Source organism: Ambystoma mexicanum, chromosome 8 (assembly GCF_040938575.1).
Source record: "Ambystoma mexicanum isolate Mex_15411 chromosome 8, UKY_AmexF1_1, whole genome shotgun sequence".
Classification (NCBI taxonomy): domain Eukaryota; kingdom Metazoa; phylum Chordata; class Amphibia; order Caudata; family Ambystomatidae; genus Ambystoma; species Ambystoma mexicanum.
The window spans coordinates 228,311,603-228,338,078 of record NC_090929.1 but is presented as its reverse complement, the minus strand read 5'-3'; the positions used below and the strand labels follow the sequence as shown (position 1 = coordinate 228,338,078).

The 26,476-nt window shown below is 45.1% G+C and overlaps 1 protein-coding gene across 5 annotated transcripts in view; it reads left to right on the top strand.

The window, feature by feature from the left end:
- Positions 1-26,476, top strand: part of RABGAP1 (RAB GTPase activating protein 1) — a 3,038,993-nt gene that overhangs the window by 2,754,260 nt on the left and 258,257 nt on the right. For all 5 annotated transcript variants that reach the window (XM_069609645.1, XM_069609642.1, XM_069609641.1 and 2 more), the window contains one exon: positions 17,323-17,427. In XM_069609645.1, the coding sequence (XP_069465746.1) occupies positions 17,323-17,427 (105 nt within the window). The remainder of the gene's footprint in view (positions 1-17,322; positions 17,428-26,476) is intronic.

The following is a 26,476-nucleotide window of genomic DNA, read 5'->3' as shown; positions in this document are numbered from 1 at the left end:
ATTAGCGGCAAAGTGGCTAGGGAGGAGTTTCTATTGGGGAGGGTGATCCCCCTCAGATGGTATCGGTCCAGTGGTTGTTGATCCTAATGTTGAGAATCAAACAGAACTACGGAAAAATAAAGAGAAAGTGGCCCTGCAGGAGCCTGGACCGATAAATAATAAAGGAAAAATAATTTGGTGGGTAAATAATAATAAGGGTGATCAAGTGTCTAGCCTCAATAGAATGAATCTGCTAAATATCTTTCAGAAGATCCCACTTTTAAGATCTATAACCACGGATGATATTGATGCTATCTCTCCGCCAGTCTCCAACAATCTCTGTATGGTAAGTAACTTCCACTCGGAGATGGCAGCAGATATGGTGAGGGCTCAAGAAAAATATCTAGAGTCATTGGGATTTCATTTGGTCACACTTTTGAGTATAACAGAGGCTAACACTTTCCTTGCATATAAAGAACCCACGTCCATTCCAGCTGGGCAACTTGGCCATTCTGACTCTAACTTTGCCAACAATTCCTCACCAATACGATCTCTGATTTCTAATCTATTAAATAATGGGCAAGATTGGTCTTGGTTGCAACCAGCCCTTAAGACCCTGGAAACAATGAGACAATAAGACAAGGAACAGGATGTGCGTGATACCATTAATATAGAAATGATTTCATGGAATGTGTGTGGAAATGTAAACCTGAACAAATTTATAGTCAACCAATTTTCTAATAGTTTCCCCTGTATTTACATATTTCAGGAAACTATGAATGTCAATCCAATTGTGATGGAAGGTTTTTATACTTTCTTTCATCCTGCGGTAAAGGGCACATGGGGGAAGACCCAGTGGAGGCTTGACGATAGCAGTAGATCGTAATTTGGGATTTAACTGCAAAATTGTCTGTAGGAAAGACTGGCTCCTGGGTATCATGCTGACCACAGAGAATTACATAAATCCTATCCTGCTTCTTAACCTGTACTGGAACCCGGCAAGTGTTTCATTTTAGGTTATAAAAGAAGGCTTGAGTGAGACGCTTGGTAAATGGTGTGAGAAGGGCCATGAGAAATGCGTTGTATTGGGTGGAGACTTTAATTCACTGTGTGCTCAGGGAACCCTATGGAATGACAAGGGGGCAATCCCTAATGCCCTCCACCCAAACGTAAAACACTGAATCCTATAGGATTTGTTTTTGGAGGGGTGGGACCTGGTGATGGACCAGCCCCCCGATTCTGGAACTCTGAAACACACATGGCATAGGGGACCACATAGTTCCAGGATAGATTTCTTTTAATGTTGCAAATGGACTGAAAGAATTGTGTGGCAACTTGACACATTCAAGCTGATCTAGGGGATCATATTCTCCTGTCCTTTATTGTAACCCTACCTCATATGGGCAGATTCTATGGGGCTCTCAGTGGCCAAACAAGGGAGACCAGTAAATTGGAACAGAAATACTATTGGGAGGTTTAAATCGCTTCTAATAGATAGCATGACTAATCCAGTCGCCGACAAATCCTTTCATAACATACTTGTCTGTGCTTTTAAGGTCAGTAAATTGGGAGATAACTCCTCCGAAAAACCTTGCAGCCCTAAGTAGGATACCAGAATTTATAATTCTAAAATATCTAAACATAGGGACTTGGTCGCTCTTAAAAAAACAGACCCTGTCGGCAGCCCAATTTGGGGTCCTAAAAAGAAAAATCATCCTTAGACATAAAAACTTGGTAAGATCGTTGAAGATGGATCATTATTTGGCCCTCCACCAGCATATGATGGAAAATCTCTGCAAGGGTATGGAGGGAAAATTCTGGTCTACGGTTAATAGGACTGTAGATCCCAATAAGGGGAGCTTAGATTGCCCCATTCAAGCAGAAGTTTGGGCTACGTATTATACCAGCAAATTTGCCCTGCCCTCTAAATTTATTGAAGTTACTGGATCTGACCTGGGATTACCCATTGCCGGACACTGCCCTTGGGACCACGAGGATATTTTATGGGCAATGTGAAAACTCAAGCCGTCTCGGGCCCCGGGCCCTGATGGTATTCCACCCTTTGTGATTAAGGAATAGCCTGGTTTGTGGGCTAATTTACTGAAACCCACATTTAACTATATCTTTGAGACTCACACTGTGCCTGCCACCTGGGTTTAAATCGATTTATCGTGCCTATTCATAAAAAGGGCAACTTTTTAATACGTAATAATTATAGGCCGATAGGGCTCATTGACACGACTAGTAAAGTTTTTGCCATTCTAACACTAAGGGACCTTAATCGTATAATAAGGCACAACTCACTTTTGAGTAAATTTCAAGTGGGTTTTAGGGAAGAATTAGGTACCACCTTGAATGCTACAGTTTTGGCTCACTTGAGAGACTCGACAGAGAAGACTCATTTGGGTGATTTTTTTTTTGGCATCTCTGGACCTCTAACGCTTTTGAATGCGTTATTAGATAGAGATTGTGGACAAAGATGTTAGCCATGAATATCCCGCGCAAGATAGTCCAGCTTCTCGCACTTCTCCATACTAATACCACCATAAGGGTTCGCTTGAGTAAGGAATGGTCCCTTTCCCAGGAGATTGCCACTTTTGTCGGGGTTAAGTAGGCCTGCTCACTGGCTCCCATTCTCTTCAACCTGTACGTGTGTGATGTGGAGGGATTGTGGCAGGGTCCGTCCATTGCTCCGGCCAGGTTGGGGGGGGGGGGGTCTGATCGAGTGGATGGCTTTCACAGATGATTTTATACTTTTAGATCGTACCCCCAAGGCCGTCGGACAAAAATGTGTCTCTTTCCATTATGCTGTGGCAAATAATCTCATGCCTAACGCGTCTAAATCTTAGGTACTTGTTTTCTCTAAAAGAACTAAGGCACAGACATACAAGTAAGTCATGGGCCAAGAACCTGTGGACCATGCTCAGGCAATTACTTATCTCAGGTACAACCTTACGAACAGGGTCAGTTTTGAATCCTGGAAAACTAACCTTACAGAAAAAGCCTACTAGCTTAAAGCCCAACTAAAATTTCGGAAGCAGAAAGTGTGCACATTTTCGTTGCTTCCTATTAGGCGCTATTATCTTGCCAAATTCAAGCCCATTCTTTTGTATGGTCTTGATCTGTGTACCCATGATATGAGCCAAATCCTTAATATCCTACAAGGGGAACTTTCGAAAGAGATATTGGGTTTATCCTTGGCAGTGCCCAGTGGGGTTATACGCCATGAGCTCTGTCTAATATCTCTTAAAGCGAGGTATGTGTGGAAACAACTCAGTACTTTTAGGAAACTAAGTTACCCTCCGAAAAATTCCCTTTATGAAACACTAGGAGTGGTTATGTGTTCTGATTCCGTTCCATCTATGAAAAAGTTCTGTTCTAAAATGAAATCTGTGTTGCTTTCCCTGGGAGTAACTACAGAAGATCTCGTCCAACGTCCGGGGATAGTGAAGAAGGCACTCTTTAGGGCTGATTGGGTCGAGACTGTTGAATGTTTAACTTCCTACTCCACCTACAGTGAATATCCTAAATTTGTGCATACGAGGGATTGTATTCCACTGTATCTTCAGAGGTTTCCCTCTTCCAAGGGAAGAACGAGCTAAATGCGCTTTAGGCTCAACGAGATGCCGACCCTTGAAAGGTCTAAACATTGGAACAATCACCCCAAGTTAGAGCCTGGGCTTCCCGAGAGTCAATGTATATTCTGTGGGGCTAAAAATTCTTTGGAGACATTGAGGCATTTAGTTCTTACTAGTTCTTACTTTGAGGTTATGCGTCTCGAGAGTTTTAAGGATAAGTTTGATAACAAACTTGGAGTCTTCAGTTAATCTCCTTTGGAGTCGATTTATGTGGGGGACCAATATCTCCCTGGTTCTGGCCCTTAATGAATTTCTGCAAGGGGTAACAACAGAATTGGAAATAAAGAACTCAGCTATTTAAGTTTTTACAAAAAGTTTTTTATTAGATGCAGTGAATTTGACTGTACTCCGATTGACCTATGATACTGATGTAGAAGACCAAATGTATCTCCCTTTGTATGTGGTTTACGATATTTTAGATGGTACTGTGCTAGGTGGAATGTGATATATTTGTTGTATTTTTAAAGAATGTAAATTGATGAATTTTTCTCTTTTAAAACACTTTTTTAAAATAAGTTTTGTATATGTTGTGTAAGCTTTTCTGTAAACTATAAATGCAACAATAATAAAATTAAAAAAACGTCCTCCCTTCTCCTGACACTCCTTCGGCTACCCACCTGGTCCCTTAGCCACCACTGATTGGTGTACCACATGCCTGTACCCCTCCCCGGAAGACCTTCAAAGTTGGCAACCAGCTTCACTTAGCTTCTCTCAACTCTCGCTCTGCCGTTAAACACTCCTCTGACATCTGTCACCTCCTTTAAGACGTTGTGCACTGCCAGCTGTGTCATTGTTTTGTCACACTCCTCCCTGAGGGCTACGAGATCCTCTCTAAGCCCAGGCCAAACCGGTCTGGAGGCGGAGTGACCCTGATCTTCCCTGAATGGGTCCCCTCTACTATCATACCCACTCAGTCCTACTCTGCCTCTGAATGCCTCATCTGCATGCTTGGTGTTTCTCCTATCCTCTCGCTGACTCTTGCCACAAGCTACAGGACCCCAGCTCCGGTCCCCTCTTCCTTTTGGAGTGGTTCGACCTCACCTCTTCTCTCCTGACCTCTACCTCCAATCTTCTCCTACTCTGAGACTTCAGTTTTCACCTTGACACGCCCGATGCAGCCACTGGACTGTTCTGTAGCCTCAGCCTCCCTCACCATTCTTCCCTCCGGTCCGACCCACTCAGATGGACACAGCTTGGATGCACTCATCTCAGCAGACATCCCCTTCTCCAACCCTTTCAATACACCTCTCTCCTGGTCTGACCATGCTCTCCTGTCCTCTCATCTGGAACTCTTGGCTCCCCCGGCTAAGCCTCTGCCTGCACTGCCAGTCTTCTCCGTCATCCGACCGATGAAGCGAGTGTCAGTTGCTGCTTTTGCACTTTCATTCCCTCACCAGTCACTGACTCTCACACTGACACAGCCCTTGCTAACCCTTGCTAACCTTCACCTCTCCATCCCCAACAACCTGGACATCCTTGACCCTGCAACACCTATTATGACTCCGACCTAACCTCTCCAACACGCATGTGCAGAGTTGCTGAACTGGCATGGCTGGCTTCAAGCACATCCACTGACAGACTGGTCTGCCGTCCTGCTCCAAAGGCAATACTGACTCTCCATCCGCATGAAGAAGAGGGCCCATATCCAAGCCTGCATCTCTGGGGCCACCAACAACATGGCTGAACTGTTCAAAATCTGCAAGGAACTTGCCTATCCTACTGCAGTCTCCACTTCTCCTGTGCCTTCCCAGGCCCTCTGCACTGGCCTCCCACTTCACAACCAAAACTCAGGACATCCTGTCCTCATTCTACTCTCCTTCACCCTCCCTCACTCGCCTCCCTTGGCCCCTCTCTACCCTTCCCTCCTACTCTCCTCCTTCTTGCTCATAGCACCGGGTGAAGTCTCTAAACAAGTCCTCTCTATGAAAGTCTCCAAACAGGTCCTCCCCTGCTCCTCCAGAACTATCAAGGACAACATTGCCTTTGCAATTCCCTTGCCACTGGCTCCTTCTCACTACCCCTCAAGCACTTCCTTGTGCACCCCCTCCTTAAAAAGCCTTATGCCGACCCTTCCTGCCCAGCTAACTACTGCCCTATCTCCATTACCCCCTTCCTGGGCAAACTCTTGGAGACGTTGGTCATCTCCCAACTGATTCACCACACTTCATGTGTTGGCTGTCTCCGCGACCACCAGTCTGGCTTCACAGCAGCCAGAAGCCTGGAAACTGCTCTCCTGAACACCAGTGAAGACTTGCTCTCAAATCTTGATTCTAGCCTTCCTTCCGTTCTCATCCTTCTTGATCTTTCCATCTGCCTTTGATACTGTCAGTCATGCCACCATTTTAAATTGGCTCTGTGATACCCTTGGCATCACGGACCTGGCACTGGACTGGTGAACTCCTTCCCATCTGACTGATCTTCCCAGGTTCAACTGGGCCCTGTCCTCTCCTCCACCACACACACCACCTGTGGGATCATGCACCTATCCTCTCGCTGTGGCTCTGCATCATCTACCTTGCCCCTCTGGCCCATTTGATCTCCACCTTCTCTCCTCACTTGCAGTTTTAAGCGGACAACATATAGCTCTCCTTCAAGCTTTCCTCCAATGCCTCTTCTTTCTCTCTCATGCCTGACTATCTGACTGCTATTCAGGCATGGTGCACTGCTAACGATCTCTGCCTTAATGCCAATAAGACTGAGATCCTTCTCATTGGGACCCCTGCTCTCTCTTTCCCTCCTACTCTCTGGCCGCTCTCCATGGGTTCCCTCCCCTCACCCTGTTGTGAGACTAAAAACCGTGGCGTCATCTTCGACTCCTCTCTCACCGCAGACCTTGCCAAGAATGGCCACTTTCATCTGCACCTCCTCTCAGGCATTTTCCCTTTCCTCACCTTCCCCAGACACTGTCTCCAGAGCTCTGGTCCTGTCTAGACTAGACTACTGCAACAGCCTCTTCCTCAATCAGCCTTTATCCTCCCTTCAACTAATCCAAAAGGAAATAGACCAAAATGTCGCCTCCAGAACTACGACTGCCGAAAATTCTGACTTTTTTGTTGTTGACCCCCTTTACACCACATAAATATGTGGGAGTGGGGTATGGGATATAATACAAGTATGGAGTGGATGCAGAGGGTCTCCCCGCGCATATGTATGTGGTGTAAAGGGGGTTGAATGAAAAGAATCAGCATTTTCGGCCGTCAGACTTCTGAGGGTCGCAGTAATGACATAGATTCATCCAAAATAGGAATGCAATACTTATCCTTGGCCTCAAGCACAGGGACGGCATCTGTCCAGCCCTAAGATCTCTACACTGGCTCCCGGTGGCTGTGAGTATCAAGTTCAAGACCCTCTGCATCACCCACATGACTTTTTGGGGCCTGGGACCTCGCTACATCCAACTCACTCTCCCTAAATATCTCCTTGCTAGAGCCCTATGGTCTTCTAGCTCCAACTCTCTCCAGATCTGACGCTTTTCCAAGCAGATATTGGGGGGGTTGATCTCTCTCTTTGGGAGGAGCCTTCCTCTGGAATGGCCTCCCTGCTCCTCTCAAGCTTTAGCTGGATCTCCTTAAGTTCCAGAAGCTTCTCAAGACCCTCCTTTTCTCTTCTTCCTTCCCTCTCCCCTACTAATGCCCCCCCAGCCACATTAATTGGTTCCCTGGGCCCTTCTCAGTCCTAAAGGGCAGCAGGCCCTCTTTGCCCAGTCTACCCCTGTACTCCCCCCTAACCTGCACCCCCCCTAACCCGCACTTACCCTTCATGCATCCCCTGGCACTTGCCCACCTTGACTCTCCTTAACACTTGCCTAGCCCCAGGGGGCCCTCTTCTTCCACTCATGCCCCTTGCACTTGTATGCCTCCACTCTGCCCTGCACTTTCCTCCCACCCTAGCAGTATCCCTTCTGCCCGACCTGCACTCCCACCCTCTTCCCCACTCCCTCCCCTCCTGCACTTCTTGTTACTGCACTTGCACGATCTGAAGGGGACAAGGCCTAGTAGGACCAGTATTGTTGTTTTCTGCCCTGCCCCCCTCCCTTGTGGCGCCTTGAAACACCATTTGCTGTATAGGCGCTTTACAAATACACAAACAATAAATAAAATCACCCCGGCACTCATCGACCTTCGCTGGCCCGACTACATGCACAAATCACCATCAAGTTTTGCTGCATCATCTATAAGGCAGCCGTGCATCTACCTCGCAGAGAAACACAGCACCTCTGGCGGTCAGCACTTCAGCAGAACCTAGGACACGTGCAGACCTGAAATCTGCTGCTGCAAAAAGGAAAGGACCATTCCACAAGCCTTCTCTGCCTATGCCCCAAGGCTATGGATCATCCTCACCGTTCCCATCAGACTCACTCCTACAATTCAGAGAAGAACTGAAGACCCACCTCTTCAAGGAGTCTCTCCTCCTCAAAACGTAGGCCTTCAGGTCGCCCCTGTGCAACCTGACTCGCTAGACACTGTCTGCCAGTCTCCTCCCTGCCACTATATACAGCTGTATCCCTCCTCTGTGCCTCCTACCCCTGCTCTATATCTGGTCTGTTGTTACCTCTGAAAAGCGCTCCATCATGCATCTGTACTGTTGTATACCTCTGTAAAGCGCTCCGTTGCTTCTCGAATCTATGTCCTCGCTCAGTAAATACCATAGTAATAATACAAAATAGCACATCAGGTTCTTCAGGCTGTGGCGCGTATTATTCGGAGGCCCGGCAGCTCTCCAAGGTCCGTCTCAGAGGCAAGCTGGTTTCTCCATCGACTGCTGTGCATTCTGGTTCTTGAAGTTCTACTGGACAAGAAAGCGTTGTGCAATATAGGCAAGAAGAAGTGGTACATGCTTCAAACATGCAGGCACAGGTAGACTGGACAGGGACTGGGCCCCTCCCAACTCCCACACCCCGCCTCTGGGCAGGACTGGCTCTGGTGAAAACCAGGGTTGATAGGTTCCCCAGTCCTCTTGACATGGTCATGTAACAATTGATAATCTTTAGCCGCTGATTAAAAAAATTGGCCTCTGTGATACTGAAAATGCTTTGGAGGGAGAGTCGCTCCTCGTCCTGCTACTTCTCTGTTGGGGTATTCTGTATGTTTCTCTGCACAGAAGTCCAGTTTGAACCCCTGTCACTGCGGCTCTTCATTGATACCTTTTGGTGAGCTATACCCCTGGGATACCCTTATGGCACCCATGGCTAAGGGTATGTCCCTGTACCCCTATTGTATGTTTTTGGACACGTGTGTTGCCCACAGAGCATGGTATGGGCCAGCGGCAGCTCCATGCTGACTTGAGAGGCTCAGAGTGTCCTCCATTATTGTGCCACCCAGGCCCTGCTATAGAAATCAGTGGATACCTTCATAAAGGCAAGATGGCCACTGTAGCCTCTTGGTTCCTTTTGCCTTCACCCCTTGTTTCTCAAAGTCCTGGGAAGCCCTGGCTCATTTTCCTTCGCCTGAATGGTTGTTCGGTGGAAGGACCATATATGGGTCTGGGGCTTCTGCCTGCTAGACTGGCTGGATTCTTGCCGGTGACTGTGTTTAGGGTACACCCTAAATGTGAGTATGGTGTCAACTCACATTCTGTGTTGTGGGTGTCTGGTTTTGGTTGTGACACGCAATGCCTGTGACAGCCCTTGCTGAAACTGGAGTGAATGCAGTGTAATGCTCTGAACGGCTGGGTGTTACCTCCAATCCACATTCTGTGTTTTGGGTGTCTGATTTTGGGTGAATGGCCTGAATGCCTGTGAACCTGATGGGTTGCCTGCCTGCATGAATGCACTTGTGTGTGATTGGGTAGCTGAGCCTGGCTCGGCCTGAGTGAATGGCGAACATTCGTGTATATCTAGGTACCCCTCACTGTAATGGAAGCATGGTATCAAAAGCAAGACTGACACAAAAGATACATTTGGAAAACCTTCATTGTTCTCAAAAAAGGGGTTGTAAGAATGCCCATCTTGCCCTGTGTCTAAGATGGGAGCACGCTCGACCATCAAATAATCAATAAAACAGTCCTAGTGCAGTCTGTCAGAACAAGATGGCCTGTACTAATAAAACCTAATGCCAGCCCCTTACTCCAATGTAACAAAATGTGCGTGGGAAAAATGTGTGTGCAAAGGGAATAATGTGTAAAACTATAAAGAATCAATGTGGCTGAGTCAGCTCTCCTCCCCACATTGTACAGCATGGGGAAAGGCGGCCCCCGTAGACAGGATGACACACTCGGGTTCTACAAAATTAAAGACAGTTCAAAACATGGATCGAGGACCGCCTGGCCTACCACACCAAAGTCTTTCTTTCCAGCTTCAATATATAGTTCAACCAAAGTTTACACAGGTCTCTCTCAGTCGGGCTTGGACCGTCTCAAAACACAAAGTTCAGATAGGTCTCCTCTGTCGGGCTCGGAGCTTTTTAAGCACAAAAGTTCACATTGGTCTCCCTCTGTCGGCCTCACACCCCAAAACTAAATTCACCTAGGTACCCCCCAGTTGGGCTCAGACCTCTTCAAACAATGTTCAACAAGACTTGCAAAAAGGCCCCCTTACCCAAGCTAATTACACTTCCGGTCTCCCTCAGTCGGGCTCAGACTGCTTTCAGATGTCGAAGACTTTGAATGTGCGTGGCTTGCTTTACAGACCTTCACAGGACCACTTCGACTAACAATTCCTTTGTTTTCGCGTTACAACTCATGCACCGTTCACTGACACTTTCGAGTGGGCTACTCCCTTTCACTGGACCACTCCGTTACTCAGTATCACTGATTTTACAGCTATAATTTTACTTCAAAATTATTTTGCAGGTCTGCCACTTCAATCTTTAATGCACACCAGTCTCTCAGGTTGCTTGTCAACTCGCCGGCTGTGTGCGTTTCTTTCTTGGTTTTCTCCAGTGGTCTCCCTCAGTTGGGCTCGGACCCCCTCCAAAGGTCACAGATGGGTCTCCCTTAGTCGGGCTCTGACCCCTCTCAAAGTTCACAAATGGGTCTCCCTCAGTCAGGCTTGGACCCCTCTTAAAGTTTAAAAAAATAAATGTGTTTGGACTTCCAGTCCCAGAATCCTTCATTCTGATTTCGTTCCTTCTTCGCTAGCTCCCCCTTTTGGCACTCTGACGGTTTTGGAAGCTGCAGGAGATGTGGTTATTCTTGTGGAGGTCAGGGTCTCGCCACCAGCCCCTCAAAGGCCTGGGTTGGCCTGTTTTGCCCAGGGGAGGAGCTTTGGTGTGGGCACCGCCAGGAAACCCCAGCTGCCCCTGGTTGGGCTTCCTGGAGTTGCAGTTCCCTTTCCACACTGCAGTCTCCCCTGTACTCACAGGCCCAGCAATCAGGCAGTCCTTCTTCCTCCAGGCCTTCCAGGGTCTCTCCAGTTCGAGTTTTCTCCCTGGCTTCTGTGCAGCATCGCCGGCTCGCTCAGTGTGTGCCTGTTTGCTCTGCCTTTTATAGTGAGGGGGAGGCTTGATATGTTTCAGGTGAGAATGTTTGTCAAGGGAGGCCTGACCTTGCCTGTCCTTCTTAACGGGACAGTCTGTTAAAAGGGAAGAGACTGTCTTCTGTGGCTGAGTGTGTTTCTTCGCAGTGACCTTCATCCTCTCAGTCCCTCTCTTCGTCGTCTCAGTGTTTGTATAGAAAAGGGGGTTAGGGAGTTAGGAAGTCGTAGTGTTTTCTGTTAATCATGGGAAAATTGGATATGGTATTGTCAGAATGGAAAAGGAGGATGTAGGGTTGCAGGTTAAGGGGTTTATGTTTCCCATGAGGCTCTCCCCTTCTTTCCTTTAGGGAAAAGTGCTGGGGTAGCATGGGACTTGGTTTAACATATCCCATGTAGACTGAGGGGGTGTCGAAAAGGGGGGTGTCCGAAAGGGGGGAATACCGCATCTCTCCCGAGGGAATTCCTCCAGCAGTCCCCAAGGACCCCCTGTCCAGGAGATCCTCCCGTACTGTTTCACCCCCAGGGTCTGGTTCCAAAGGTGATTGCTGTGCCCTGGCCAGCTGAACAAAAGATCCTTGGGGTCTATCCGTGAGAACACCCTCGGGTTTCTCACATCATCCACCAATTTGTTCTGAAGCTGAAGTCCACTGAAGCGTATTTCCTGGGTCCAGTTGAAGGAAGGAGTCTGCGGCTGCAACTCTTTATCAAATCTGAAGACTGCTGAGCTGATCCAAGGACGGAATCGAGAGAGGACCCGGAGAGGCGACCTTTTCGCATAGCTGCGAGGGACCATTTTTCAACTGCTGCTCTTCACCCAAAGTGTCCTGGAAGCCAATCCTGTGTGCCTGCCATCCGTAGAAGGGATCTTCGTGGGTCCAGAAAAAGAGTGCCTGGAAATCTTGAGCCCAAGAAGTCCATCTGTGTCACCCAGGGTTCGAAGGAGCGTTTGTGACCGCTGGAAGACCAGCTGCCTACTATCGCCTAGAAGAGGGGGTACCCTTTTATAGTGCTGCCCGACACCCAAAGCTGTGAAAGTTCCATATCTCTGAAGGAATCCTTCAATGGGCAATGCTGCTATGACATCTAACCACTTTTCGACCCCGGAGCACGTCCAGGGTCGCTGTCTGCAGATGAGTGTCCACCAGTGGGTTACCCGCCACCATAATCCGAAGATATCTCTTGGGTCCAGAATTGGTGTGGGTCCACATTCCAGTCCAGTGGTCGAATCCCAGTTGCCAGAAGCCATCCTGATGTCCGTGCTGTGGCTGCAGCAACAAAGAACCGAAAAGGGGGGAACCGCGAAATCCGGAAACCCAACAACTACTTCTGTCACTGAATCCGTCGCTGACTGTCATCCCCGGCCACCAAGGGTCTTATCTTCTTCAGCCAGGCCTTGTCGGTATCCACAGCAAATGTCACCTTTGTGGGACATCAACAGCCGGCGTAGCAACCCGACATCAGAGAACACTGCAAAAGTCCTGCATTGCTGCCTTTCCGGCACCACTTGATTCCCTTCTTCTCGACAGTGACATCCCAGCAACTCCTCCTTCTAAGTGGGTCCATCCTTGAGGGGTCTTGTCGAGTAAAACCAAGAAACTCTGCCACTTCGCCTTCCAAGGCACTCAAGGTACGGTGACGAGGAAGAGCATCTTCCACCCTCGGGATTCATCCAGGGGTCCCAGATTCGTCTTGGATACTGTTCGCCTGTGGCATCTCAGGTACTTTGGGGTACTGTGAACTGTGGAAAGAAAAGTAGAGCATTATTGAACATTTATGGACTGGGCTGTAAAGGACACCTTAACGTTTTCTTTCAGGTTGCCTTGGTGGGTGGGTGGCCCAGATCCTCACACAGTTTTGCATGTATGTCAAATGTTTTTCTACAATAATGTCTATGAAGTTACACACTTAGTAATTCTTATGATTTTTAATAACTCAACAGTTGGTGCATTTTAACTGAATCTAATTATATTGTGGTACCGCATCGATGTGTATATATTTACCATTATTAGGATAGTGTTGCCTGAGTACAAAGTGTGTTATTTGTTTGTATATATTCATCTGAACCTGACTTATTAAAATCTGTTAGTTAATAAAGTTTCTAGGGTAGCACCTAACATAGTGTGTGGACATTCCTTTGTGGGGTCTTGGGGATTCACTGTACTTAAGAACCAGACTGCATCACCTCCCTTGAGTCTCAGCCTTTGGTTGCTTGTCTCATTCTACCATTAGAGAACCTTGGCTGGGGGTGGTATGTATCTCTATCCTAACCAGATAGTGGGCAGAAGTACAGATTACCCCATCCATTTACAGCCATCCTTTTCAATTATGTCATGCAGCTGTAGTTGTCACAGAAACGTTTCACAACGTTTAAAGTTTGAAGGGAGAGAGAAAGAATGTGCCAGAGGAAAATCTGTACTCATGTTTCCTACACAGACTTAGCCCTAAAACTAGCAAGGACTAAATATGAATAATTTTACTTTGGCTTGCGCCATTATTTGGTGAATTAATACTTCACTATCATTTCCGAATACATACTAGATCAATGGAGCTGGATAGCACGATCATTTAACAACCCTCGAGCCAGCTAACGCTATGAGGATACTGACCAGATGGCTATAGGGTCCTGGAATTCACGAGGATACAGTCACCTACTGGGCTCTGTCGCTGACGAGCTGAAAAATGTGGATGTCATGTGCTTGCAAGAGACATGGCTCGTAGCATGCCCATGTATTGACAGATTTGAAATAGCTCTTAATCCAGCGATTCAAAAAAATAAAGGAAGACCGATGTCAGGACAGATGATCTTAATCAACAGGAAAAGTGGACTATCAATCAAATCTACATGTAACCATTCGCCATACCTACTGAGTGCAAAGGTGGAGATGGCAAACTGCCACAGTAGAAGAAAGAAAGAGTTTCATTTACTAAATATATACTTGAACCACAAGGCAGTACCAAGTGATACGCTCATTCAAAGTGTACTGACTTTAATAGATTCCATAATGGCATCAGAGAAGAACCCTAATATTGTCCTATGTCGAGACCTAAACATCAAACTAATTGAAGAAAGCAAACCAACAACCAGCACAGACAAGTTGAGTGAAAAAGAAAAACTAAAAAAGTGCTGGCTAGAGGAAATGGACTCAAGATCTTTGAATCTGATGAACGGAAACACAACTGGTGATATCCCAGCACAAGAAACCTGGGAAAGAGGATCTCAAAAGTCAATTATCGACTACTTTTTTGTATCGGAGTCCATGGTTGATGAGATCATAGCCTTAGAGGTGAGTAGGACCACAAAAAGTGACCACAATCTCCTAATCCTAACTTGGAAACAAGAAAATAAAAGACGGAGCAAGTATTGGAAATGCAATGTGACGTTAGAACCAAATTGCAAACGTCTTCGACTTCACCAAGACGACATTCGAGATATAACAGAAACTATGAGCACCGCAAAACACAATGGGGAATGTGATGCGATTAAATACACTCAATTCATGGAAATTTACAAGATCAACCCAGTGGGAACAAAAAAGTTCACATACAGAAAACACAATTTTGATCCAGAAGTTGAAAAAAGAAAGAACGAACTCAGGAAAGAGATACTTAAATTGGAGTGGAGTCGAAACCCCAACTATAAGGATAACCAGAGAAAACTGAAAACAAATTACAGGAACTGGATAACCTCACATAAAAAATATTAGAGCAAAGAGATGCAGAAGTAGGATTGAAGATGATCACTCAAAGGAATGCAAGAGGGTTCTGGACGCTTATTAATGAAATTGAAAATCCTCAGAAAGCGTCCATAACAAATATGGTCTCAGATGCTCAATGGTCAAACCATTATAGCAGCCTGTTTGCCAAACAAGGGGATACAAACCAGACAGACACATCATGCCCAGAGTCATAGGATATCGTAATCGAAAAAGATGACATCAGAAGAGCGATAAATAACTGCAGCTCGTCTAGAGTCGCAGGCCCCGACGGATTATCGAACCAAATGCTAAACAATAATCCAGATCAATGGACTTACTTTTGTGATGTGCTATTTAAAAAGATAATCCAGGAAAAACTCATACCAACCTCATGGAAAACGGCTATTATAGTGCCCATCTTTAAAAAAGGATGTCGCACCGAGCCGTCAAACTACCAGTCGGGTTTCGTCAAGAGTGTTGGCTGTGGGCTGAATCTTTTCATCATTAATCTTCTGAAGATGGAAACGATCAAAAACCATCAAAAGGTCTATATGGCATTTGTGGATTTGGCTCACGCCTTCGATGCGATAGATCGTGAGCTACTGTGGACAAAATTCAACCATCACGGATGCCCCCCAGGTGTAATAGTGGCAATAAAAGAACTATACTCGGACACAGAAATACGAGTCAGATTAGACCAAGAAGGCCACCTATCAAACCCTATAAAAACCACCAGAGGGGTCAAGCAGGGCTGTCCTCTAGGAGCTACCCTGTTTAACTTCTACATTGCTGAGATTGATGAAGCAATGGATGAGGTTGTGGCTTTCCCACCAAAAATCAAATGAAAACACATTGGATGGGCACTATACGCAGATGATATAGTGTTATTGGACCGGACCCCTATAGGCCTGCAGAGGAAGCTGAATGCCCTAAAAGCCTACATCGATAAGATCGGGCTAGAAATTAATGGAGGGGAATCCGAGATTCTAATACTAAGAAACTTGAAGGGTTCACAGAACAAAAACGAAAAATTCAAATGGAGGCTCGGAAAAGAACTAAAACAGGTAAAATGTAGCAGATACTTGGGAACAAGCATCAATGCAAGTATAAACGATGACAAAGAAGATTGTGAGCTAATGCAAAGGATTGACAGCGCAAGGTGTCTTAATCCACAAAAAATATGGAAAGTTTTCATACACACCTGTGTTGAACTTTTACAAAGGCAAAGTAACTCTGGTGCTAGTATATGGTGCAGAAAGCATGTTTGGATGCTCAAATGAGCTCTGGAGAAGATGTGAAGACACTTTCTGGAAGAAAATCCTACAGCTGCCCCAAGGCTTTCCAACTGCCTGTGTATTATACGAACTGAGTCTTTCCACATTGAATGTGAGAATCATGTGGAACACCCTAGCGCTGTACAGAAAGACCATTGCAGAAGTAAATATACCTCAATTTGAGATCTTGTGGGAACATGAAAATGCTAAAAAAGGTGAACTTTTACCAAAATGGAGAGCCGGATGTCGAAACATCTTAAGACAACTGAACACCGATGAAACAACTTTAAGGAATAACCCAAATGCAGTCAAAAAGAAATTACTCCAACAAGACTGGATCGAGACGATCGAGAAACGAGACCAACACAAATGTATGAAAAATAGACCAATGGAAACAAGAGGTCTAAACATCCATTCTAAATATCTGGAAGCATTCCCTTGCAAACACATCAGAAATGTATACATGAGATTCAGCCTAAATTTATTAGAGACCAAGGAGATTCAAAAATTAACGCATGTACCCGGAAGTGAAGACGACCTATGCCGATTCTGCACCAAATCTGAGGAGACATTGAAACATCTTGTATTAGAATGTTCCGAGTTGAAAAACTTAAGAACAAAACATCTAGGAGTGGAACTGGCAAAATTCACGACATATATTCACGAAGAATGATGGATCAAATTCCATAATGATGACTCGCAGAGGCACATCATAGCTCTCGCACTTTATCTTGAAAAACTGCAGAAATTATTGATAGAAGACAATGATAGTCACTGACTGTAATGATTGAAGAGAATCTGTAGAGAAGAGTAAATTGTATGAAAGAGAAAGAAACTGGTGAAGTAATGAGACGAACATAAAAAGTTAGAGGCACAGAGTGCTTGTTATGTAAAATGTGTGTGTAAAGTGTTGATAGGTTGTTTAACTTTTTTTAAAAAGTAATGAGCGCTCGTGAGGACTTAAGTGCAAAAAATGTTTTTAAAAGTTTGTAACAAACTATAATAAAATTTTAAAAAATACATACTGATTTATGAAGTGGCATTATTGATGCACATGTGAATTGAGGATACATATTCTTTATTGCTATGAAATAAATCTTACTTTATTATTGATAACATTATATTTGACTAAGCTAACACTTAAATAAATTAACTAAAATAGTTACATAACATATTAAACTATGAAAAGGGTACTTTGATAATATCTTCTGCCATCTAATTGTACAAATATGTGTAAACTGGTTTTACTCTCCAAGGTAGTGCAAGCATAATTGAGAAGTGATTATCACCTTTTGTTAATCTCTTTCAAATTGTATTTTTAGGCTGAAGAAAAGGCTGATGCACTCAACAAAGAGTTGTTAATGACCAAGCAAAAATTAATTGATTCAGAGGATGAAAAACGGCGATTAGAAGAAGAATCTGCTCAGGTATGGTGCACATTATTTGAATTCATTTGATGAAAGTAGATTTAATTGTAAAAACCTTGCGTCGGCACAATATACAAATGGTTGCTGTTTTCCAGCTTCATTCCTGTGCACTTGGTTGTCCTTCCATTGGAGGGGACTAGAACAGGTGCCCTAGAACTTTGAGTGCTTAGTGTGCTAAGCTCAATATGTTGAAAGTAGGAGGTGTGAGGAAGGCATGGATATCAGAAGCACTCCAGACACAAGGGGTATAATCCAAGGGTGTATATTAAACAGTTTATGGGTGAGAAAAACACCAAATATAAGCCTAGGTCTAAAATGAGTGGTGTCGTGTCAAAGCAAAATGGCCTACACTAAAAAACCTTTTGCCAAATCCTTACTCAATATAACAGAAGGGTATGGGACAATAATATTTATAACAAAGAGTGTAGTACAAAACTGAAATGTCCAAAGGGTTTCGATAGTTCAGGACTGCTGAACTAGTATACTCACTTCCCCACGTTACATCATGGGACAAGGCGAATCAGTGGCATGACTACGAGCACCCCTTGGGCCTATATGCATCAGGAAGCAGTTTCTTCAGAAAAGGCAGGATCTCTCGAATCAATGTTGTTTGCTTGGCGTCACAAAACTTTCCCAAGCTTTCACCATGCGAGATTCTCCTCTTCCGTCTGCTTCCTCGTGATGCCCCCTTCATTGGGTTTGTTTGTTTTTACACCAGTGTGAAGTCACTTTAACAAAATGCGGGATTCACTTACCCTTGCTTTCATTTGGCATCCGTCCGTCGGGTTCACTAATGCCTTCGAATCACAGTTTGTTAACTTCATCAGTTCAACTAGCTTATAACACTCCAGAAGTCGTGATGTCTTTTTAAACATTGGTGTGGCATCCCTCCATCGGGTTCACATTTGCCTTTACAATATAGTTCACTTAGCTTTACTTTACGATTATTCACTTTGTTTCCCACTGCTCAAAGACGTTCGATTGTACACGAATTTTCCTTGCACCTTCGTATGACCACTTGGACGTTCTTTTACGTGGGTTGGACTTTCCTAAGGCCTTCTGGTATTTTCATTCTTTCCCATTATCTTACTTTCAATCTAACAGTTTCACTCTGGATACGGAGCCTTTCAAGAAGGTAATATTCTATTACCGGACCACTCTGCTATTCTTAACATATATTTCAGCCTTAAACACATTTGCAATGTTGCAGGCTTCCCTTGCGGTTTTCTACGACACGCGCAGCATCTGCATTCATTGTTCTGGTTACAATGTACTTTCGCTCGCTGTTTCACAAAACCCTGAGAGCCTCGTCAAACGTTTTGGTATCTTTCACTCCATAACTCCAGCCGGTCTCATAGTTCCCTCACCGGTAGCGCTTGATACCATTCATCCAGCGTTTCCTTGAAGTCAAGGCTATCGGCACGGCTCGCCTCCTCCCAACTCCGTTGCTCACCCAAAGGAGGGCCCGCCTTCACCTTGTGCATTAGCGGGGAGGTTTCCTTTGAAAAGTCTGTGCAACCTTCACTCTGTAGCTGGCCGTACCGCGGCCCTTCTCTCACCTCTTGGCCCCTTCTGCCCAGCTTCCATAGTCGCTCCAATTTTATGGTATCTGCTCTCCTGCTGCTTTGCTGGTTCTGCTCGCCTTTCTTGCCTTGCCTCCTAGATGCTCCCATGCTCTGCCTTTTATCCCAGTGGGGAAAGGCAACAGGATTCAGGTGCAAGTCATCAAGATTAAGTGCCTGACTCTGCCTGACCGTGATAATGGAGAATGTTAAACGGACTGGTTGTGTGAGTGTCTGTCTTTCTCTGAAGCGCTTTTTCCGTGCAGCAGGGTGTGTTTAGGAAAGGGGGCCGGGGAATAAGGTTCCTAGATAGTATATAAAATTAGGGTGTTCTGCAGGGAAATGGGTGTAGTGGTACCGCATCCCCCCTCCAGGTGTCTCACTCCCCAGGAACCCCCCTTTCAGGTGATCCTCCCGCACCTGTCCAGCCCCGGGGTATGGATCCAACAGTGATGGCCGTGCCCCGGCCACCTGGATGACAAATCCTAAGGGACTAGTCAGTGAGACACCCTTTGGTTTCTCACAGAGGGTATAGCCACTCCAGTTTCCAGCCCTTTCTCAACCAATCAACTCCAAGCTGATCTGTCCTAACTTCCTTGACATGTGGTTACTGGAAGTCGCATTGTTTTACTGTTTTATTGTCCGTTATTAATTCCTACATATGTATAATTCTCTAAGGATGTCTGTGCATTGGGTAATGGGCGTGCTCACAGTAACACCCAGCCCCACCTCTTCAAAAATTCTCTTAAAACGAGAAGGCCCTGGTGTACCCCATTAGAATGACAGATGTTGCAGCTATTTTAGCCTTACATGCAAATCCTTATGAATTCCCCAGCATGCTTTTTAGTTTCGTGGGTCTATCATGTTTTGTTTATATGACATTGCAACAATATGTTTAATTCTGCTTGTCATTTTCTTCTGACAGCCTTCAGCCAAATCTACTTTTGTATAATTAATCCATATTCAACAGTACTTCATAGGTTTCCAGATGGTGGTATTAGTGGTATTTATATCTAGGATAAACGCTTCCCGAATATAATATAGTAGTGTTAGTATAGGACTGGCAAATTTTAATACCAAAATGTAAGCTTTGTAATCAATGTATGTTGTATGTCCAACAGACAAAGCTCGAAACCTGTATAGTCTGTGCGCACAATTGCACAGTTTCTTCAGCCATGTGTTGTCGAACCTAGACAATGCCTTTAATCTTGGTTGGCCTCAAATGTCTTCATATTTCACAGCAGGTAAATCTATCTTGGATTTTGCGATTTGCCACAATGTTGTGCCGCAAGGGATCGAATAGCTCCATGTAACTGTTTATTAATTGCTGTACACGCAACAATTGTTCATGCCATATCGGCTGTTTGTCAATTAATACAACATGGTACTGGTAACTACTTATACAGGAAGTTAATTCAGTGTGTGTTACTATTCTAATGGTTTCCTTCCTATGATATTTGTATCCCAGCCCAACACATCTTCTGAAACATTTCCGCCACCGGGACGGGGCAGGTGGAAGCGCATGAGTTCCACCGTTAAACCTCTGCTTTTCCCAACTCCGCCTCATGACGCACTTAACGGGGCCATTATATGTCAAGGTGCAATGCTCTGTGACCTCAGTTCCTTTTTTCCTCAACCCAGTCAGGCTCAGGAACATGCTACCTGCTTTGTTTCGACAGAAATATGCTTAATTTGGCGAAGGCCTCAGTCTTCAAGCCTTGTGCAGAATACGGCCCGCAAATGTCTGTATCTGAACTCCATAGGATTTATTTATACTACCTAGGGGGAGGGTCATGAAACGCAGGACTAGAGGCCTGATGGCAAAAAACTAAAACCCAAAGTGTCCTCCCTTAGGGAAAACAGCAGCAGCCGCAATTGTATTATGGTAATGGATGATCTTGCCAGAGAACATAGCGCCCATCTTAGACCCTGTAGTAAACCCACCCACACCCCTAATGGATCTGCTAGTAAACACAGGAACCTGATGGCCGTATACGAAATAGGCCCCTTTGAGGGGCAGGAAGGGGGTAGGAACTATGTTACATGACACCCGCCAAGGGGAGGAGCGGGGACAGGTGATGGAGATGCATATTAATACAGCCGACCCTCAGCCCTCTCATAGCCAAGATACGAGACCTGATAAAGAGCCTCAGTCATCAAGAAGAAAAAGGGGACAATGGCTGTAAGTAGCAGGGGTGGTACCGTTGGAAGTGTGGCCGATGGTAATGGTGCCAACATCTGAGCCACTGGGAGAAAGGGAGCAATCTGGACCAGTACGGTATTGGACATACAAATAGATCCAGGCATGGATGGCATCTCACGGTCTATGCCTGAATGATGACAAAACAGAACCCCTCATTCTAGGCACCCCATCCAATATTAATAAACTAGGCCCGAACTACTCACCCTTCATAATTGACAACAACATCACTGTGGCTAAGGAAGTCAAAACCCTTGGCTTTTACATAGATTCTACGCTTTGGTAAACAAGTAAATGCTATGGCCTCAGCCACCTCCTACACTTGCAAGCTATTCAGAGCAGCTAAGCCCTTCCTATCTCCTAACAACTGCATTACTTTAGCGGGAGCCCTGATCTTGTCCAAATTGGACTATTGCAACGCCCTCTATGTAGGCAGCAATAAATACATTACGTCCAAGATTCAGACCCTTCAAACAATGCCCTAAGAGCTGCCCTAAGCTTCCCTAAAAATGCCCACATATCTGGCCTTAGGAGATTTGTCAACTGGCTTTCTACGAAAGACAAGATTCTCCTTAAAACTGCATCTTTGACACACAAATGTCTTAACCAATCAGCCGCACATTACCTCACAGCCTGATTTACTAGACAAGGAGCCACTCACCCTCTAAGGAAAGTCAACTCAAACCTTCTATTAGTACCTAGATTTAAACATACTAAATCTGGTGGGATCAGCTTCCCTGTTAAAGCAGCACAATATTGGAACTCCCTCCCCCCTGCCTTAAGGGAAGGTCTACCTTACCTACTAATCTCATCCATTGGATAAAGGAACACGACATCTGACCATACATCACTTGCAAACTCCTAGCATTTATTGTATATATGTGTATTATATGTGTCTCGCAGCAATTCTCTACATTTATTGTATATACTTGTCCTACAGCAGTGCATACTTACTTCTGTATAACCCTCGCTCTGCCTGTTGTTCATGCATACAGCATTGTAACCATAGCTGTACGTATTCCTGTACTAATGTAACATAAGCTTAACAACCCTCTTTATGCCTTCGAGCCCTAATACCCTTGGGTCTGGTGCGCAATATAAATAAATAAAACAAACACAGCATCACCAGATGCACAGTACCTGATCCTGAGGGATAAGGAACCAAATCGGGTCTCCCTATGTAACATATATAACATAACATATATAATATAGTTACTTCTAACGACGAGCCAAACTCTAGTACCATGGCAAGACCATGGCAAACTAATCATAGCATCCTGATCATAGCGGACTTCAATGTCCAAATTGAGCCACTTAATGACCTAGAGGGGTTGTGGGAGGACTTGGATGAGGCATGGGATATACCACTGTTGGTTTTCCTCCCAGGGAAAAGAAACCACCCCTCAGCACTTAAAAGTGCCACAGCACTATTGGGGCTGGGAGTCAGGGCATGTAATGACCGATTCCTGAAAGATCAGCCCCTGAGGCCAACGTTTGAGGGGCACGGCGGCTCTTCACATATCGAGATTATATTATCATCCGTGAAGCAATGGGGTAGGATAACAGACTTTGAGGTCTTGGAGGGGGAGGGGAGTGACCATAAACCTTTGTGTACAAATGTCCAAACAGAGCGGGGGACTCAACAATAAGATCAATTTTGGTCAACCATATGGTGTTCCATTAAGTATGCAGGGGATTGCCAAAAAACAAATTAAGTGGACCGATCTCGACCTCACATCAGTCAAACCCCTGATATAAGGATATAGTTCCATCAATAAATAATTTGGTACAGACAAATATGAGGGACACAGACCTTTATAGGTTCCTTCTCGGAAGTTATGGAGACCATTCGGCCCTTTGTGTCACAGCCAAATAAAAGTATAAAAGTAAGGCAAGATTATGTTGCCCCTGGTTTGACAGGGAATGCATGATATGATATGATAGTTTATTTATAACGCGCTTAATACCCAGAGGTTTCTAAGTGCGGACACGTGGATCGAACCCTGGTTGCTCCATGTTGTCTTGCTTCCAGGGCAAGCACGTTGCCCCTGAGCTATCCTCCCAAGACAAATGCAGAATGGCAAAGAGTGCCATCCTTAATTGTATAAAAAGTAGACAACCCAAGGGCAAACTAGAATTTAGAGCACTCAGCGCTGAATACAAGGCCATAATAGTAATGAAGAAAAATATTTTTGCCCAGACAAAATGATATCTAAGGGGGATACTAGAACATTCTGAAGATTAGTTAATGGCTTTGTTGAGGACCAGGACAAGGGCGTGGTTAACGAAATGAGCCCATCCACATGGATTACATTTTTTGGGGCAGAACATAAAAGATATGGAAGTGCTACACGCCCCCACCCTGCGCTTGGTTTTAGGAGAGGAGGTGGATGTCACAAGTAGGCCCCTTCATTTAGAAATGAAAGAAGTCTGTGAGGCAATTACAAGAAGGGATGTAGGAGTGACCCATTCAACTTTAGGCCCATATCATTGATGGATGGAGTGTCGAACATTTTTGCCAAATCAATCTGTGTCCACCTGCAGGAATGGGCAACTCAAAATGGCATAATTGACCACCTCCAGGCGTGATTCCAACCGGGAGTTAGCACATTAGATCAGGCATCAAGACTTCACCTTGTCACCCAGAAGTATGCAGCATTAAAGAAGATGAAGGTGTATTCCGCCTTTGTGGACTTGAGGACCGCATTCGACTCTGTGTCAAGGTTAGCCCTCTGGAGAATCTTGGCCAAAAGAGGAGTTAAAATAGTTATACAGCTTTACACAGAAAACAAGGCAGTTGTAAGGTGGGGTTTGAGGAGTGAATTAACTGAGCTGTTTACGGTTCAAAGCGGGGTCCGACAGGATTGTATGTTGGCCCCCATATTTTACCTGATATACATGGACGAGGTCGTGGCCCATGTAAGAAGGGAATGTCTAGACCCCCCACCCCCCAATTGGGAGTAGATAAATGCCCCCTACTTCTGTTTGCTGATGATGCTGTTGTCTTGTCCACGTTCCCTAAAGGACTTATGACCATGTTGGAAGCATTCCAGGAGAAATGCACCGAGTTGTCTTTGGACATGAATATGTCCAAGAGTAAGATGCTGATATTCTGTCCGAAGTTTTGTAAATACACTAAAATGTTGGTTCAAGTCAAGAATATTGTCCTAGAATAAGTACAGGAATATGATTATTTGGGCATACGTTTTAATGACCAAGGGAACTGGTCCCCACAAGTTAAGAAAGCGACCCTGCAAATGGAGACATATGGGTGGGGGGTATAACGAGATTTTTCTATAGTCATGGGCAAAGTGCGGTCTCACCAGCAATCAAAATGTTATTTACCCAGGCCTTAGCAGCCGCGAGTTATGGAGCTGAATTATGGGGACACGCTGATTGTAATAGATTGGGTTTAGCCGAACGAACAATCTTAAAGAAATTGTTGGGCCTACCCAAATCGCCCCCTACAACCAAATGTATCTAGAATTGGATTTAGCCCAATACAATGAGAGTTTTATTTTAGACCAGCTCTTTTTTTGGCTCAGGATCTGGTCAGTCCCAGAGCTTTATATCTACCAAAAAGTAATAACCGATGTCCTTGATTCTGAGGGTGGTAAATCCCTCCCGTCAGCACGGCAAGTAAAAGACTCGTTGGACATTTTGGGGTTGATAAATGTATGGCATAGCCCAAGCCCACATTGTACAACTGAGGGACATAGAGCCTCCGCCGAGAATAAAGTAAGACATTTTATTGAAACAGAATGAGTTGCTAATTGCAGCAATTCTACAGGGGGGAATCTTATATCTGGAAAGCAAGACGGGTTGGGGTTTCGAAACATACCTTGATATGGTAAGGCTACCTGTCTCACGTAAGCTGTATGCAAAGTTTAGCGTCTCCAATTTAGCTTTGGCGAATGTTACTAAGAAATGGTCCACAAACGGTAACCGTGCCTGCCCCGTTTGTTTATTAGCAGAGGAGACCCTGACACATTTTCAGTTTTTTTGCAAAGCCTATAGCACGCTTAGGTATAGATTTTTAGTCCCATTGTTGATTGCAAGGAGTATAACAACAACATGGAAAGCACTAAGGTTCCTCAAAAAATTTGATGTGATCAAAAGTGTTGTATTGTGTATCTACTTTTCTCACACGTGCTTGTGGATAAGAGCAAAATACATCAAAGAACGTGCACTAATGGTATGATTTTTATCTGTGCATGTATGAATTTTATTAACAGTATTGAGATAATTGGATACATGTATTTTTATTGGAGCTTTGCTTGTTATATTTTATGATGTGGTGACCTTTTTACCTCCAGTATTTTGTAAAATTTGTAAGGCAAGATATGAAATGTGGGCTAAAAGTTTACTGAACTGAAACACAGGACTGCTGTCGTACCAGTCTATGCACCGTAAGGCCCTTTGGGAATGGGCAGCTAAACATTTTACCTATGTCCACAAGAAGAATGGTGAATCCAATTGATCTCGCCGCAGGACGCAGAGGTCTGTCAGAGGACACATGCAAGGAGAAGAAGCACTGCAAGTATTTTGCTGGCTGAGCAGTTCCTTCCAACATCATTATCATTCCTGTTCCCAGAAGAGGGTTCTCACCCATCAAGGAGCTCCCCAGAAACGACACCACAGGTACAGTGTGTGGCCCAATCCTCTACTCTAAAGGAATGGGAGGCCTTGCAGATGAAGATACTTAACCCCTTTGTAAAGTGCCTCGGGCGCGCAGGTTGCCAACACACCTGTTGCGGTCAGCAGGATACCCGCTGGAGACCTATGGGCCCGGTCTTAGACCCATCCTGGTGCCATCATCTCTGTCTCTAGGCATTGGGGCCTCAGAGACACTGCATACCTCTACTTCTGCGCCGGTGTATACCTTTACTTCCGGTGCCGAGGTGACCCACAAGTCTATGCTCTTCTCCTGATGAAACCCTTTTTGTCGAAGATGGTCCAGATCTTCGAAAAAGGAAGAGAGCCCTATCCCAGATGGAGTGTTTGTGCCAAGGTCAAGAAGTAGAATTTGCTAAATATCTCTACTGAGAAGGAGATGTTTGCCTTGGCTATGGCTCTCCAGGATGCCAGTTGGCCTGGAAGCTTCCAAAGAACTAAACATTCTCCCAGTTCCCACTCTGGGAAGGCCTCGGGTGTCTTTTTCAGCACCGTATGGGTATGATGGTTGACACTGTGGGTCCGTCTTCTCCAACCAGGCCTAAGGTCCAGTATGAGCTCACTGACATTCTGCATGAAAGGCCCAAGAAAGAGACACTACTGCCTTTCAATA